This window comes from Delphinapterus leucas, chromosome 14 (genome assembly GCF_059928025.1).
Source record: "Delphinapterus leucas isolate spDelLeu-1000000601 "Yukka" chromosome 14, BTC_Dleu_Yukka2, whole genome shotgun sequence".
NCBI classification, from domain to species: Eukaryota; Metazoa; Chordata; class Mammalia; order Artiodactyla; family Monodontidae; genus Delphinapterus; species Delphinapterus leucas.
The window spans coordinates 37,185,190-37,203,137 of record NC_143142.1 but is presented as its reverse complement, the minus strand read 5'-3'; the positions used below and the strand labels follow the sequence as shown (position 1 = coordinate 37,203,137).

The window sequence follows — 17,948 nt, the reverse complement described above, 5'->3', positions numbered from 1 at the left end:
ACTCTCGTCTCTGAATCATCATCCAGCTCAGTGGTTTCAGTGTAAAGTAGGCTGCCGTTGGTATCTCTCCCCCGTAAAATGTTCATAACACTTACGTATTGTTAATTATTTGAAATCTTTCACCCTTCTTAAATGAAAGGTCTTCTGTAGTTCTAGCTTCATAATCATATAAGGCCACAAATACAGTAACACCACCTATTGGGGGGAAAAAAAGACCAAGGTAAATTATATAGACAAATTAACAACAGAGAAATTTAAAAACACTGCCAACAACAACAACAAAAGCTTATTAAGCATAGCTCTTTTCCTGGTCTCCAGAATCTATTTTTAAAAGTTGGAGGGGCTTCCCTGGTGGCGCTGTGGTTGAGAGTCTGCCTGCCGATGCAGGGGTCACGGGTTTGAGCCCTGGTCTGGGAATATCCCACATGCCGCGGAGCAACTAAGCCCGTGCGCCACAACTACTGAGCCTGCGTGTCTGAAGCCTGTGCTCCGCAACAAGAGAGGCCGCGATAGTGAGAGGCCCGTGCACTGTGATGAAGAGTGGCCCCCACTTGCCGTAACTAGAGAAAGCCCTCGCACAGAAATGAAGACCCAACACAGCCATAAATAAATAAATAAATAAAATTTTAAAAAAACAAGTTGGAGATTTGGGTCGCTGAAGTTTTCAAATTAAGATGCTATCTTAAGGCCTTCCATGAGACTACTGTACTCTACAAATTCTAAAATTCTATAGACCCAGAGAGACATTTTTAATCTTGATTCACAGCTGCAACATCTCTAGCTTGAAAAGACAAAGTTCAAATCAATTCTTTGGCAGAAAAAGCATTAACGAGTATTATAAACTACTAGCATTGATCATCTCAATTTCTTAAAAACACTAAGTGAACATTCCCATCCTTAAGACTAATCATTCACTGTATAGCACAGGGAACTCTACTCAATACTCTGTAATGACCCATATGGGAACAGAATTTAGAAAAAGAGTGGATATATGTATAACTGATTCACTTTGCTGTACAGCAGAACACAACACTATAAATCAACTACACTCCAATAAAAATTAATTGAAAAAAAGACTAACAGTAATAACTAGGGTTTTATTAAGATTATTTATTATATTTAACACAAAGATAAAAACAGCATGTTTTTCTTAGAAATTAAATGGTATGGCTGATATGGATTATAAATTCCAAAAGTAATTTTGTCATATAAAGCACTGTATGTAGTTGCTTAAGACATAAGCAACTTAAATAGCCAAACTATTATCTGCAAGCGAAAGAACAGAATCTCATTTATCTGGCTTCTCCCCTGAGGCCCGGTCATATATTAACTACCTATTTGACATCTCAAATGTCTATCAAGCATTTAAAATTTATTAGGTACAAAACAAAGGTGTTGGGCTTCCCTGGTGCTGCAGTGGTTAAGAGTCCGCCTGCCGATGTAGGGGACATGGGTTTGTGCCCCGGTCCGGGAAAATCCCACATGCCCCGGAGCGGCTGGGCCCATGAGCCATGGCCGCTGAGCCTGTGCGTCCGGAGCCTGTGCTCCGCAACAGGAGAGGCCACAACAGTGAGAGGCCCGCGTACCGCAAAAAAAAAAACACAAAAAAAACAAACAAACACAAAGGTGCTGACTTTTCTCCTCTAACCTGAAGTATTACTGAAGTCTTCCCTACCTCAGCAAACACTACCAGTCAGGTATTCAAGCCAAGTCCATTACCAGCACTGTCAGTTCTACCTCTAAAGTACCTTATCTACTTCCTTTTCATTTCCAGCTCTTCCACCCTAATCCAAGTCCCTGTTATCTCTTACTGGGAAAGTAATAGCCTAACTCACTTCTACATCTGGTTCCCTACATCCACCCTTCACGCAGCTGCCAGAGGGAAGTTTTTAGAAAGGGAATTCAATCGTGCAAATTCTTTACTGAAATCTCTTCAATAACTTCCTTCTAGCTTTGAATAAAACCCATACTTCTTACTATAGTCTATGAGGTCCTGAGAAATCCTGACTCTTCAACCGCATTATCATGTAATTCTACCCTCTGCCCATACTAGTCCTCAAACCTGCCAAGCCCATCTGTACCTCCTAAAGTGCATTTGTTATTCTCTCTTCCCAGAAAGCTCTTTTCCCATTTATGCACATATTTAGGTCTTTCTCATCAAACCTCAGCTCAAACAATTTCATCTCAAGATGGCTTTCCTTGATCATTTAAAGGGCCTTCGCCAATCATTCTAGTTAGTTCCTTCATAGTATTTATGAACCATTAATCATCCTGTTTAATTGTTTCTATAATTATTATCCAACCCTCATTATAATATAAACTCCACTGGGGCAGAAATCTTGTTTCTCTTGCTTACAACTCTCTATACCTGGCACACAGACACTCATCAATAAATTAATACCCATGAATGGACTATTTCCCGTAAATAAACTGCTTTAGGTAACTCAAGTGTGTCTTCTCAACAGTTAATCATTTTGGATTAATATCTTTCCAGAACATATAATCCTGAAAATAAACTTTTACTGGTGACTGAGAAATACCATCATGACCAACTATTACTGAAGTATTTAGAGTTAGGGGACTGGAATTAAGACTATTATTGACTCTTTGATGTCCATAACTTCTCAAATGAACAGTCTAACAGAATTTGTGTATGACATTCTCTAGTCACTATTTTTGGTCTGGAGGTGAGCAGAGTGAAGGGACGCATTTATAGTCCATGCTTGTAGAAGAGATTCTTCTTTTGTCCCCTCATGTTGCTCAATTTGGTGCTGGCAGCTGTTTTGCCAAGCCTAAGGATAAAGTGGACACTCCAAGGGCTCCAAGAGAGACACCAAAGAAACTCGAGTCCTTGATGACATCAAGGAACTGCTGGATCAAGGAATCCTGGAGCTCACCCTACCTTTTAAAGCCAGTTGTGCTTTGTTACTCAAGGGAAAAGCATCCCGATAGGGGACCCTTCACAAAAGAACCATCTCTCTTTTTGAAGTTTCTGACTACGTTTTTAGAGCATTTCTGACTCCATGAAAGGCTGTTGGCCATCACTTCTTGCTGTTCTCTGAAAGGATATTGTAGGGTAAAAAATGAAGTTCTAGAATAGGGCATTAAATCTGTGCCCTCCTGCTTATTATCTGTGACTCTGAAAAAAAAATCATTTAAACACTGAGCCTCAGGATTTTTCTTTTTTCAGTCAGTAGTGTCTAATCGAAAAACTGTATTATCATCACGAAACTGCCATTTACCTAACATTTATCAAGTAACTACTATAATACTTTAATAATGGCTAGCACTTTACAATCCTCAGAAGTTGTAATATTCTAGAGGGAGGGGTATACATTTTTCAGGGTGGTTGTTTTTTGGCCGTGCTGCACGGCATGTGGGATCCTAAGTTCCCCAACCAGGGATCGAACCTGCGCCCACTGGACTGCCAGGGAAGTCCCCAGGAGGGAGGGGTATACTTTTTTTAAAAAATAGATCTTTATTGGAGTATAATTGCTTCACAATACTATCTTCGTTTCTGTTGTACAACAAAGTGAATCAGCTATACATATACATATATCCCCATATCCCCTCCCTCTTGAGCCTCCCTCCCACCCTCCCTATCCCACCTCTCTAGGTCATCGCAAAGCACCAAGCTGATCTCCCTGTGCTATGAGGCTGCTTCCCACTAGCTATCTATTTTACGTTTGGTAGTGTATATATGTCCATGCTACTCTCACCTCGACCCAGCTTCCTCCTCCCCCACCGGTCCCCAAGTCCATTCTCTATGTCTATGTCTTTATTCCTGCCATGCAAGTAGGTTCATCAGTACCATTTTTTTCTCTTTAAGATTCCATATATATGTGTTAGCATACAGTATTTTTCTCTTTCTGACTTACTTCACTGCATATGACAGAATCTAGGTCCATCCCCCTCACTACAAATAACTCAATTTCATTTCTTTTTATGGCTGAGTAATATTCCATTGTATATATATATGCCACATCTTCTTTACCCAGTCATCTGTCGATGGACATTTAGGTTGCTTCCATCTCCGGGCTATTGTAAATAGAGCTGCAATGAACACTGTGGTACATGACTCTTTTTGAATTATGGTTTTCTCAGGGTATATGCCCAGTAGTGGGATTGCTGGGTCATATGGTAGTTCTATTTTTAGTTTTTTAAGGACCCTCCATACTGTTCTCCATAGTGGCTGTATCAATTTACATTCCCACCAACAGTGCAGGAGGGTTCTCTTTGGGATATACGTTTTTAATCTTTATATTTCCAGTGCCTGCCAGTCAGCACTCAATAATTATTTGAAAAATGAACTAGTGAAATAATTAATTATATAACCCAGTACATAATCACCATCAGATTACTGCCAAATTTCCCAGATGTACACAATAAGACTTGAATTTATGTTGGAGACTTTAATTTTTACATAAACTTATTTTAATAGTCCCCCAGTAAGTTATTTCTGTTATAGCAGGCAAACTTTATGTATTGCCCAAGGTCACATTCTCAAACCAACAACAGGATTGTCCATTTAAAGCTCACCTGTTAAACCAGCAGGATATGAAGTTGGCACCACTGAAAATGAGGAAGATGTTCCTCCAAAAGGTGTCACCCCTGAGGATCCTCCAAATGGTGTCATGGAAAGGTTGCTGAAATTAACAGATGTGCTCTTTGTGGAGGATGTTGGTGCCACTGCAGTGTGCTCTGCTCCATAATGGCTGACACTTGTACTGACCGGTTCTGGAGTGTTTTCTGGTCTGTATTTAATGGCTGGACTTTTGTTCTCTTTACTTTTAATGCAGCCCATTATCAAATCTACAAAGGTGATAAGACAAATTTTGAGAAGCAGTTAACATAAAGCATACTTCAAAAGGTGCAATTCAATAGTTGACTTTAAACGAGGCATTTTTCCCCTGCAAATAAGTTAACAATAACAAAACAAAGCAAAAAGAACCTAGACAGCTGCAAATAAAGTCTCTCCACATCATTTATCTTTATTACAATTCTGCTAACGTAACATTCCAATCATGTCATTCTCCAGCTCAATCTCCTTTAATGGTTCAATGACAACATGCCACAGTGTATTGGGAAAACCATGGGCTCTGATGCCAGAGGCCAGAGTTTGAATCCTAGCTTCTTACTTCCTAGTGCAGTGACTGCAGGTATGTTGCTTAACTTCTCTGCACTTCAGTTACTTGAAAAAGGAGAACAATAATATCACCTACTTCATAAGGTTTTCTATAAGGATTAAATTTCTTACAACTTCTAGACAATCTCTGGTTCTACACAGTGGGTACTAGCAAATTCTGGTTGTTTTCCTTCTACCTATACCAGCACTGTGTAACAGAAATATAATCTGAGCCATGCATATAATTCTAAATTTTCTAGTAAATACATTTAAAAAATAAAAACAGGTAAAATTAATTTTAATAATATATTTGATTTGACTCAATAAATCTAAAATATAATTATTTCAACATGTCATCAATATGAAAAAATTTAATGAGATGTTTTATATTCTCTTGTACTAAATCTTAGAAATCTGGTGTGCATTTTAAACTTACAGTACATCTCAATTTGGACCAAGCACATTTTAAGTGCTCAACAGCTGTATGTGGCTACTAACACAGGACAATGCAGCTCTATATCTTTTCCCTTCCCTACCAATGGACGCACTCCCGATGCTTGCCAAATTGGACTTCAATTTATCTTTCCCACTTTATCATTTCCTCACTTACCTTATGCACACATGGAGAAAAAATAAATTCCTGTTTCTCCAATACATATGCCCTGTGCTTTCCCATTTTTGTGTTTTCCCTCCTAAAAGTGCCTCTGTCGGTTAACACTCTCCTCACATCTCTACCTGCTAAAATTTATCCATTCACTGAGGGTCATTACAAACGTTACTTAACCATTCAGGCTGTCTCCATAACTGGTAAAATACCTTCTTCCTTAAAACTTCTAATGTACTTTTGGAGAGATTTCTGTACGAGACTCTCACTTGCATCTTGTTTTCTGCTAATTCCCAGCCTACCCTCAAGTCACTGGCAACACACTTCTTAAAAAGCAAGAGTTTCTCACCTCTTATATACTGTACAGCCTACCAACATGACTTGCATATAGTATGTTTACTGATATGACAAAATCTGCATTATTCCATTCACTTCCTGCAGAAGAACTAATGGTGATTTCATTAATTCACTTTGTTTTTTTCCCGGCTGTGACGCGTGGCATGCGGGATCTTAGTTTCCCAACCAGGGACTGAACCCGCACCCCCTTCAGTGGAAGTGCAGAGTTCTAACCACTGAACTGCCAGGGAATTCCCCTAATTCACTTACTTTTTACAGTATTTCCCTTCTTTTACAGCATTCAAAAGGAAGTAGGTGAGTGATAAGATGACTGCTTCATCAATTCTGAAAGACTGAACATTTTTACAAACTCAACTACATAATATTGATTTAAAATGTAGCTATAAATATTAAAAGAGAAACAGTCTCAGAAACTCAAAGTTGGAAGGTTTTCACATCTATCTTAAAACAGGTATATTCTGAAGACGTGACAGTAAAGCACAGGATTGGAACATGACTGGGACTGGAAACTTACAATATCTACTGAAAACACTATGAGAGAATAAGAAGCTAAATATATAAAAGGCAGTCTTCTGAATGTGTTAGAAAAAACTAAAGGTAAGCTGTTTCATAATCTAGCAGTTGGAAAAGACTTTAAAGCGTAGAAGTAGAAACCTTAAAGGAAAAGACTAAGAGATATATGATTAAGTTGGGGGGGCAGATGTGGACACAGAAACTCTTAAGTGAAACTAAAGACATGAGAAGTAGGGAGAATATCTTTGCACTTGCTCATGCTCTTACTTGCTCTCTCAACACATACATGTACTCATATGAAAACTGGTTGACGTTCTTAATACAGACAACTCTTACACGTTAAAAAACATATATATAAGCCCCTTAGAAAAATAGGAAAGCCTATCAACAGGCAATTCACGAAGGAAATATGAAAGGCCAATTAGCATATGAAGATATGTCCAACCATCCCAGTCTTCTAATAAATGCAAATTTTTTAGGGAATTCCCTGGGGTTCCAGTGGTTAGGACTCCACACTCTCACTGCTGAGGGCCTGGGTTTGATCCCTGGTCAGGGAACTAAAATCCCAAAAGCTGCGCGGCACGACAATCAATCAATAAATGCAAAATTTTAAAGGTATCCCTTTTGCTTATGAGATTGGCAAATTTTGGCTCAATACCCAAGGCTGAAGGGTACTTTAATCAACAATCAATATATGCCCACAAAATATGTTAAACTGCAAAAATATTTTAAAATCTATACAAGACTTTCACTATTACCCATATCCAAAGTCTAAATATTAAAAAAATATTTTAACAATTACATAGACTTTGAAAGAACAGTAGTTGTATGACAGAGAAAAAATTATGAAAGCCAGTAACGGTGCTAACATTTTAAAATTGATAACAGACCAACTGAAATACATCAATTCATAACCGAGGTTACTATAACTATTTACCCACCCTCATTTCTATTTCCAGCTTCCTTAATTCCTCATTTTCACCTTTTTCTTCACTCAGGATTTTTGCTAAGGTCTTTTCTCCCCGTAAGACATCACTCCTAACTTAACTCCTCTTCCTTCAAAAGTCGTATCATCTTTTTTCCCTCACTCTACCAGTTTTTCATTACTACTGTCCTCCAGTCTCTTTTTCTTAAATAGAGTCTTTGGTCCAGCTCCTCACATCTACCCACTTATTCTTTTCAATAGACAGAACATCATTTTCAGTCCAGTTCCAATAGCACCCAGTATCAATACACAGGAGCCATCACGGCTGCCCATCTCCTTTAGAAACATTTATATATATATATATGTATATAAGTGTGTGTGTGTATATATATAATATATATATATTGGCCACACTGCGTTGCTTGTAGGATCTTAGTTCCCCGACCAGGGATTGAACCTGGGCCCCTGGCAGTGAGAGTGCTGAGTCCTAACCACTGGACTGCCAGGGAATTCCCTAGAAACATTATTATAAATGTAGGATGTGATTTACATTTTTAAGTAAACTTCAGGTGCAATGAGTTATACAGATTTTAATGGACTGTCTTAGAAACATAACATTATTTAAAATATTTACATGGGAAAAGCCTCTTTCAAGTTCCAAGCTACTAACTTACAGATACATATTTATTAACAACATATATTTATTAGACACTATAAAGGGAGCTAAGGATGGCAAGAATGGTTCTTTTTCTTTAAAAAGGTCACACATAAGTGAAGGAAAAAAATACAGTATTGTAAAATTTGAAAAATGCCAGAGTGAAAAAAAACGCTAGAGCAGAGGTACATACAGAACATCATGGGAATACAACAGAAGTTATGAGCTCTGCCTTGAGTGCTTGGGAAAGAAAATTTTGCAGACAATGGCATCTGAGCTAGGTCTTGAAGAGTTGGAGATTTCAGGAAGAAGAACTAGGATATTCCAGGAAGAATGAAGTGGGAAGAATGGTTCAGATGTTTGGAACAGCACGGTGTATTTGGGGAACAGAAAACCCTGTGGCAGGAGTATAAGGGGGTGTTTTTGAGAATGGTGGGACAGATGCCTAGTGTTCGAGGAGAATTTACACACAAAGAGGATTATTTGCTAAGCAGTAACTTTTAGATTTATCCAGGGAGCATTGGAAAGTTAAGATTCTTAAAAAGGTGAATAGGGCTTCCCTGGTGGTGCAGTGGCTGAGAGTCCGCCTGCCGATGCAGAGGACACGGGTTGGTGACCCGGTCTGGGAAGATCCCACATGCCACGGAGCGGCTGGGCCCGTGAGCCATGGCCGCTGAGCCTGAGTGTCCGGAGCCTGTGCTCCACAACGGGAGAGGCCACAAGAGTGAGAGGCCCGCGTACCGCAAAAAAAAAAAAAAAAAAAAAAAAAAAAGGTGAATAGCAGAAAATATGTTTTAGAATAACTGTGGTAAAAGGACAAATTATAGAGTGGAAAGAAAGAAAGAAAGAATGGCGGCAGTTAGTCAAGTTACAAAACTACTGCCATGACCCATGTGAGGCAGGACAAAAGCAGGAATACTGGGGCCAAAGATGAGGGGAAATGAGAGGTACACACCAAGTAAAATAATCAACTCTAGGTGATCGGCTGGGTATGGGTGGAGGAGACATGAAAAAGGAGTCATTTACTCAGTCCCTACAATTTACCAAACACTTAAAAGTAGTTACTATGTGCATGCTAGGGGCTGGATGACGCAAAAGTTTCTAGTTTGAACTGAGTGGAAAGTAACACCATGAGGTAGAGAAAAGAGAAACAGGTTTTTCTGGACCAACCAGTTCAGTTTCAGATGTTAGTTTTAGGGGTCTGTGGGGCATGATGTTAAGAAGTCTAGTGGGGAATGACAGTAAGTGTAAAACTCAGAAAGAGGTAGAAACCAGAGAAAAGTTAAAATTTTTTGCACAGTGTTACCACACCTTTTGGAGATAATAAAACTCACCCAAGGCACAGATTTGGAGAGGTGTGAAAAATTAATACAGTGTTGCAGGACACCTACAGATAAGGGATAGACGGGCAAGGAAATTAGGAAGCAGCAATTAAGAGTTGGGAGTGCTTTCATAAATACAAAAACACAATTGGAAAGGATAATCATTAACTTCAAGGTAGTGGAAAGGGTTGGGGAAGAGTTTCAACTGTATCTGTGGCACTTTTTTTTTTTTCTTAAAAGATAAATGAAGCAAATAGAGAAAAATGTTAATGTGTTAAACGTAGGTAATAGATATAATTCTTTTCGTTAGTTTGGAGTATTTAATACATTTTTAACAAGTAGAATAATACAGTGGGAATAGAGAAATAGACTTTCAAGAAGAAAATGACTAATAATGGTAAAGACCAACATGAAATCAAGTGGCATTTAAACTGATTTTAAAAGGCCAGCTGATTCGTAATTAGGAGCTCACTGATGACTTTCACAAGAGCATTTCTTAGCATCATGAAGTTAGAGCACAGTTAAGCTGAATAATAAATTAATGACTAGGCCATGAAAATATGGTGAATTCTGGAATGCAACATCTTCATAAGCTGGGAACATATACTTTGTATCAAAACGTTTTACATGATTTCTTTGTCTACTTCACAGATCCTTTCCTTCGCAGTCTTGGCGTAATCTAATTCTGCAGACACTTGGGTTACTCAACAGCCACCCTGCTTTGATAAAAGAACCCTGATTTTGTTCACCTTCCTTCATTTGTCCAGCCCCAGGTAATAAATAATGACTGATTTAAGCCACTCTTGGTCCTATCCCTTTGCCATTAACTGTGTAAGCCATGAGCATGGGCTTCTAGGAAGTTTCTCCTCACTTGTAAAAAGGAATACAAGACAGAAATATTCCATTTCATTCCCTAGATGTTATTGTTGTTGATGCCTAAATCTGAGACTACAAAGCACCCGTGTGAAAGGAGGACACAAACATACGGAAAAGGGGAGGGCAGAAAGATGAAAGGAACTTGGGTCCCTGATGCTGCTGCTCAGTTACTGAACTATATAACCCTATAATAACCCGAGAACACAATTTAGCTCCAGAAATCTTACTATGTGAGATAAATATCTACTGTAAAAGTCAATTTTCTTGTTTGGTTTTCAGTTACTTGCAGCTGAAAGGATCTTAAATAATAAACTACTCAAATCACATGACAATGGTTAATATATTAAATCCCTTTCAACATATCAAGAATAGCTTAACAAAAATAGATCTTCTCTCAAAGTATTTACATAAATCTGAGCTATCCTTAAGACTGTAAAATTTATAGTCTATAAAAGTAAAATTCAATTTTTAAGCAAATGATTTCATATAGATATTTGCTTGAGTATAAGGTACATGAATATTTGCTGAAAAACAGGCTTTACCTCAATTTGAATATTACTGTTACTTTAAGATTTTCTGAGAAATATGAATTTAAAATTTAGATTACAGAAACTTCTTCCCTTAGACACTATCAGATATTCTTTCCTAAAATGTTCTTTTTTAAAAAAATTAGCTTCGGGACTTCCCTGGTGGCGCAGTGGTTAAGAATCTGCCTGCCAATGCAGAGGACACAGGTTCGATCCCTGGCCCAGGAAGATCCTGCATGCCGTGAGGCAACTAAGCTCGTGCGCCACAACTACCGAGCCTGCGCTCTAGAGCCCACGAGCCACAACTACTGAAGCCCGCACGCCTGGAGCCCATGCTCGGCAACAAGAGAAGCAACCGCAATGAGAAGCACGTGCGTTGTATCTAGAGAAAGCCTGCATGCAGCAACGAAGACCCAATGCAGCCAAAAAAAGAAAAAAAAAAAATCAACTTTGGGCTTCCCTGGTGGCGCAGTGGTTGAGAGTCCACCTGCCGATGCAGGGGACATGGGTTCGTGCCCTGGTCCGGGAGGATCCCGCATGCCGCAGAGCGGCTGGGCCCGAGAGCCATGGCCGCTGGGCCTGCGCGTCCGGAGCCTGTGCTCCACAACGGGAGAGGCCACAACAGTGAGAGGCCCGCGTACCGCAAAAAAAAAAAAAAAAAAAAAACAACTTTGAGGTGTAATTTACATACAATAAAATGCACCCATTTAAAGTGTACAGTTCAATGAGTTTCGGCAAATGTCTGTAACTGTGCAACCAATACTATAATTACAATATAGAAGATTCCAATCACCCCCAGAAGATTCTGTTGTACCCTTTTCCCAATAGGGAAAATCCCCAACTCCAGCCCTAAGCAATCACTGATTTGTTTTCTCTAACTATAGATTTATCTTTTCTAGAGTTTCATATAAATAGAATAATACTATAGTCTTTTTCATGTCTGCCATTTTTTTAAATTAGGCATTGTGTACCTGAGATACTTCCATATTGCTGCATATATAGGTAGTTCATTAATTTGTATTGCTAAGTAGAACCCCATCATATACCATAATTGTTTAGCCGTTCACTTGTTGATGGGTATTTGGGTTGTTCCAGTTTGGGGCTATTATAAATAAAACAGCTACAAACATCCCCATACAAGTCTTCGGGTGGGTAGATATGTGCCTCTCCCCCCTCTCCCCATAAATACCTAAGGAATGGAACTGCTTGATCATATAAAGTTAAGTTACTGTAATAAGCTGCTAAACTGGTTTCCATAGTGACTGTACCACTTTGCATCCCCACCAGCAGTGAATGTGAATTCATTCTCCACATTCTCAACAACACTTCTAAGTCTTTCTTTCCCCTCTCAGAAACCCATCACATGTTTACTTGGGTTTGGATACGATCCAAATAGTCTACACAGCTCTTTGACTTTTTATTCTATCTAAAAAGCTTTGACAATTGAAATCTACTGATATCAAAGGTAGCTGACAATATAAAACGCATATGGCTGAATTGATGTTACACACATTTACAACATGAGCATTACCAAAATCATTAGAAATGTTGATTAACCACTGATTTTAGTTCACTGATATAAACAATGGTCAGGACTTAGGTAACTGCCAAACACCCTTACCACCATTTAATTTGCCAATGCTATCAAGAGCATTTTAATCTCAAGCCTGCCCTCTAAAATCCAGTATTATTTCTACACTCAGATTAGATCCAATGGCAATCTAAGACTGCATGGTTACTAAGATGCAATGATGATTCCTTCATACCTTACTACATCAATAGGTCAGTTTCTCACTTTTAAAACCCTATCTTTAAAAATTAAGGCATAATTGTGTAAAATCCACTCATATTAGTATACAGGTCTGCAAGTTTTGACACATGCATACAGTCGTGCAACTGCCACCTCAATGAAGATAAAGAACAGTTCCATCCCCACCCCCATCCCATGACACCTCCATGCACTTTTTGTAGTCAACCTCCCCCTCCAACCCCAGGCAACCATTAATCTGTTTTCTGTTCTTACAGTTTCACCTTTTTTTTTCCAGATACCACATGTAGCTTTTTGATTCTGGCTTTTTTCAGTTAGCATAATGCATCTGAGATCCACCCATGTTTTTGCAGGTATCAGTTCATTCCCCTCCCCCACCCCCCTTTTTTTAGTTCATTCCTTTTTATCGCTGAGTGGTATGCATATACCACAGTTTGTTTATTCATTCCCCAGTTGATCTGGGTTGTTTCCAGTTTTTTTTTTTTTTTTTGCGGTACGCGGGCCTCTCCCGTTGCGGAGCACAGGCTCCGGACGCGCAGGCTCAGCAGCCGTGGCTCACGGGCCCAGCCACTTCGCGGCATGTGGGATCTTCCCGGACCGGGGCACGAACCCGTGTCCCCTGCATCGGCAGGCGGACTCTCAACCACTGCGCCACCAGGGAAGCCCGTGTTTCCAGTTTTTGAAAATCACAAATAGAGCCACTATGACCACATACACATAGGTTTTTCTGTGAACACAAGTTTTCATTTCATTTGAGTAAATACTTAGGAGGGAAACTGCTGGGCTGTATGGGAAGTATAACTTTATAAAAAACTGCAAACACTTTTCCAAAGCAGCTTTAACATTCTGCATTCTCCCGATCAAAATGAGAATTCCAGTTGCTCTACATCCTCATCAACACTTGTTATTGGTCAATTGATTTTTTTAGGTGTGTAGTGCTATTGTTAAGGTTTTAATTTATATTTTCCTAATGACTAAGCGTCTGATATTAAGCATCTTTTCACGTGCTTATTTGCTACTCATATCTACTTTGGTGAAGTATCTGTTCAACTCAATTTTTTAATTGGGTTGTCTTCTTTCTAATATATTCTGGAAACAAGAATATTTACTAATATAATACTATTTATTATATTATTTAATATTCCAGAATCAAGTTCTTTGTCAAATATTTTTTCCCAACCTATAGGTTGCCTTTGCATTTTTATAGCAGTATCCTTGAACATGATTTTTAATTCTGATGCTCAATTAAGAAGTTTTAATTTTATGGTTTGTGCTGTGTCCTAATTGAGAATTCTTCACCAGAAGAATTTCTCCTGTTTTCACCAGAAGTTTTAGCTCTTTATATCAGGCCTACTGAGCCATTTTAAGTGGATTTTTGTATATGTTGTGAAGTCTGCGATCCCATATTTTTAAATTGGATATACAGTTCTTCAACTGCCATTTGTTGAAACACTATCCATTTCCCATTGAATTATCTTGATACCTTTGTCAAAAATCAATTAATCATACGGCTTCGCTGGTGGCGCAGTGGTTGAGAGTCCGCCTGCCGATGCGGGGGACACAGGTTCGTGCCCCGGTCCAGGAGGATCCCGCATGCCACGGAGCAGCTGGCCCCGTGGGCCATGGCCGCTGGGCCTGCGCATCCGGAGCCTGTGCTCCGCAGTGGGAGAGGCCGCGGCAGTGAGAGGCCCGCATACCACAAAAAAAAAATCAATTAATCATAAATGCAAGGGTCTGTTTCTATACTATTAGTTCCATTGTTTTATATGTCTATGCTTGTGTCAATTATCACACTGTCTTCATCACTATAGCTTTACAGTAAGTCTTGAAATTAGATAAAATAAGTCCTCCAGGGTTTTTTTATCTTCTCCAAAATTATTTTGGATACTGTATGGAAGGGGTCAACAAACTTTTTCTGGAAGGGGTCAAAGAACATTTTAGACATTTTAAACTTTGCAAACCAAATGGTCTCTGTCACAACTACCTGACTCCACCATGTTAGTGCAAAAGCATGTTAGTGCATAGACAATACATAAGTGCTAAGTGTGGCAATGTTGTAATAAAACTATTTCCAAAAACAAGCAGCGGGTCAGATTTGGCCTGGAAGTTGCAGTTTGCCTGTGCACTAGGGTCTTTCATTTCCATACAAACTGTAGAGTCAGCCTGTCAATCTCTAGAAAAATGCCTGCTGGAATGTTGACTGGGATATTGAACCTACAGATCAATTTGGGGAGAACCGACATCTTGAAAATATTGATCTCCTAATCCAAGAATACAGTACTCCATTTATTTAGAACTTTAAAAATTTCTCTCAGCAATGTTTTGCGATTTTCAGTGTATAGATAGATAGGTCTTGTTCAATTTTTGTTAAACTTATCTCTAGGCATTTCATGGTTTTTGGTTATTACTATAAATGGTATTACTTTATTTCTAATTGTTCATCACTTATATAAACATATATTAATAATATATATACTTGATACTTATATATTGACCTCATATCCTGTGACCCTAATAATAATAAGTTCACATCTTAATTCTAATAGCTTTTTTTTTAGTTCCATAGGATTTTCTATATTAAAGGTCATGTGTACAAATAAACACTTTTACTCTCCTTTAGCACCTCTAGTACAATGCTGAATAGAAGTGAGGAGAGAGAACATCTTTGCCTCGTTCCTGATCTTAAGGGAAAAGCATTTAGTCTATCACCATTAAGTATATTAGCTGTAAGACTGTAGCTGACCTTCATTAGGCTAAGGGACATTCTCTTCTAATTCTGTGTTTGCCTAGAGTTTTTGTCATGAATGGGTGTTAAATTTTGTCAGATATTTTTATATATCTACTCAGATGATCACATGGGTTTTCTCCTTTACTCAACTGATATGGTGGATTAAACTAATTGATTTTTGAGTGTTAACCCCACCTTGGCACCTCTGCATTCTTGGAATAAAACCCATTTGGTTATGATATATTACCCTTTTAATATATTCCTAAAGGCTAATATTTTGTTCAATATTTTTACGTCTATAGTCAAAGAGATATTGCTCTTTTGTTCTCTTGTAATTTGTCTGTGTTTGGTATCAGGATAATTTTGGCCTCATGAAATAAGTTGGGAAATGTTCCCTTCCTCCTCTATTATTTTAAAGAGTTTAAATTAGTATTACTTCTAAAATGTTCAAAAGAATTCACCAGTGAAGCCATCTGGGCCTTGAGTTTTCAATTACAAATTTAACATACAGGGCTACTCATATTTGATTTTTCTTGTGTTACTTTGGTAACTTTTTCAAGATTTGTCCAATTCACCCAAGTTATTAAATTTATATTAGCATAAAGTTGTTCATAATATTCCTTTATTAATCTAGTCTAGCACCACAGCCCTTTCAAGGTTTCTATTAGAAGTCCAGAGTAATCAACAAGGACTTTTCTCCTCCAGTTGGTAAAACCTCAAATGCCTCCCAACCCTCTGTGATCTCAAAGGGCCACCAGCTCACAACAACAAACTGCTCTTTGCCTGGCTTTACAGTTTCACACTCTGCAGGTACCTTCCAGAATTCGTCAAAAAATCAGAGATACTCCTTTGCAGACTGTTAGCGTTATTTTTCTAAATAGTGGTCTTTCTGCTGGAATTCTCCCCCTGCAATTTCCAGCTGCCTTGGCCTCCATGAATTCTGATCTCCTCGACTTATTAAGACCACTCTCAGGCTTCCCTGGTGGCGCAGTAGTTAAGAATCCGCCTGACAACTCAGGGGACACGGGTTCAAGCCCTGGTCCGGGAAGATCCCACGTGCTGTGGAGCAACTAAGCCTGTGCGCTACAACTACTGAGCCTGCGCTCTAGAGCCTGTGAGCCACAACTACTGAGCCCACGTGCCACAACTACTGAAGCCCACACGCCTAGAGCCCGTGCTCTGAAACAAGACAAGCCACCGCAATGAGAAGCCTGCACACCGCAACAAAGAGCAGCCCCCGCCCCGCTCGCCACAACTAGAGAAAGCCCACGCACAGCAATGAAGACCCAATGCAGCCAAAAATAAATAAATAAAGTTAATTTTTTAAAAAAGAACCACCCTCCTTTGCCCAAGATCCCTATCCCTGCTCTGCAATTCAGACCATGCCTCTAGAGAAAGCTGGGGTGATTAGGTGACTGTCCAGCTTACCTCATTTGTTTCCTGTCTTTCAGGGATCACAGTCCTGTATTGCTGTTGTTCAATGTCTGAAAACAATTGTTTCATATACTTTGTCCAGATTTTCAGTTTTTGGTTTTGGGGGGAGTGGTAAATCCATCACAGTAAATCCATCATGGCCACTTTAAATGTTCTTAAAGGGGACTTCCCTGGCAGTCCAGTGGTTACGACTCCACGCTTCCAATGCAGGGAGCATGGGTTCGATCCCTGGTCGGGAAACTAGGGTCCCACATGCTGCGAGGCACGGCCAAAAAAAAAAAAAAAAGTTCTTAAAATTAATCCCTAAAAAAACATTTCATTCCTTGGTTTTAATATCATTAAAGTGCAGAGAGTATTATTTCTAAATAAAATTAAGTCAGTTTATATAACAGATAATGGACTTATTCCTTAACAATAACCACTTTCAGGGACTTCCCTGGCGGTCCAGTGGTTGAGACTCTGCGCTTCCACTGCAGGGGGTGTGGGTTCGATCCCTGGTCGGGAAACTAAGATCCCACATGTCACTCCACATGGCCAAAAGAAGCATCATCATCATCATCACTTTCAAACAAATTAACATTTTAAGTGTTTTACTATAATTGAAGTGCTCTGTAGTATTTTTAATTTCAAGAAATAATTTTTAAGGTAGCATTTATGTACCCACTTGCTAAGTCTAAAATTTATACTCAGCTTAATGAGTTAGGCTCTTTTGGACTCCAGAAAGTTTTTATTCTAAACATAAAAACGGTTAATAGGGAAGAGGCAAGAGTCTCATAAAAACCATAAACTACAGAACAATCTAATTATACAGATTAATCCCAAAAGGCTGACGGTGTTCAAGTTTGAATGCAGGTCTTGATACTGGGTAATCATTGCTTTATTGTTAGGAGCTTATTGCTTCCCTTCTATAACGTGGATTCAGCATCTCTATTTCCATACCCCTGATGCTTCAACCAACTATTTCACTCTCTACTGGGATAACAGTTCCCTACTTCTAACCCCTATTTACTCATAATTTTGATTCATTTATGGTCTATTCCAGGTTTCCTCAAACTCCCCCAGCCAACTGCCTAATTCACTTATTTCTGAGTTTGCACTAGCATGAAGAAGAGTA

General features: G+C 39.0%; 1 protein-coding gene across 5 annotated transcripts in view; it reads right to left on the bottom strand.

Moving 5' to 3' along the window:
• The window catches only part of YES1 (YES proto-oncogene 1, Src family tyrosine kinase), a 79,189-nt gene that overhangs the window by 23,073 nt on the left and 38,168 nt on the right, over positions 1-17,948 (bottom strand). For 3 of the 5 annotated variants that reach the window (XM_022586788.2, XM_089894960.1, XM_089894961.1), the window contains exons 2-3: positions 4,540-4,812; positions 96-195 (exon numbers count right to left, since the gene is read on the bottom strand). In XM_022586788.2, coding sequence (XP_022442496.1) covers positions 96-195; positions 4,540-4,804 — 365 coding nt within the window. In that variant the 5' untranslated portion in view covers positions 4,805-4,812. Of the gene's footprint in view, positions 1-95; positions 196-4,539; positions 4,813-6,335; positions 7,663-17,948 lie in introns of those variants that run through there. The other 2 variants (XM_089894959.1, XM_089894958.1) reach the window with 2 other exon arrangements.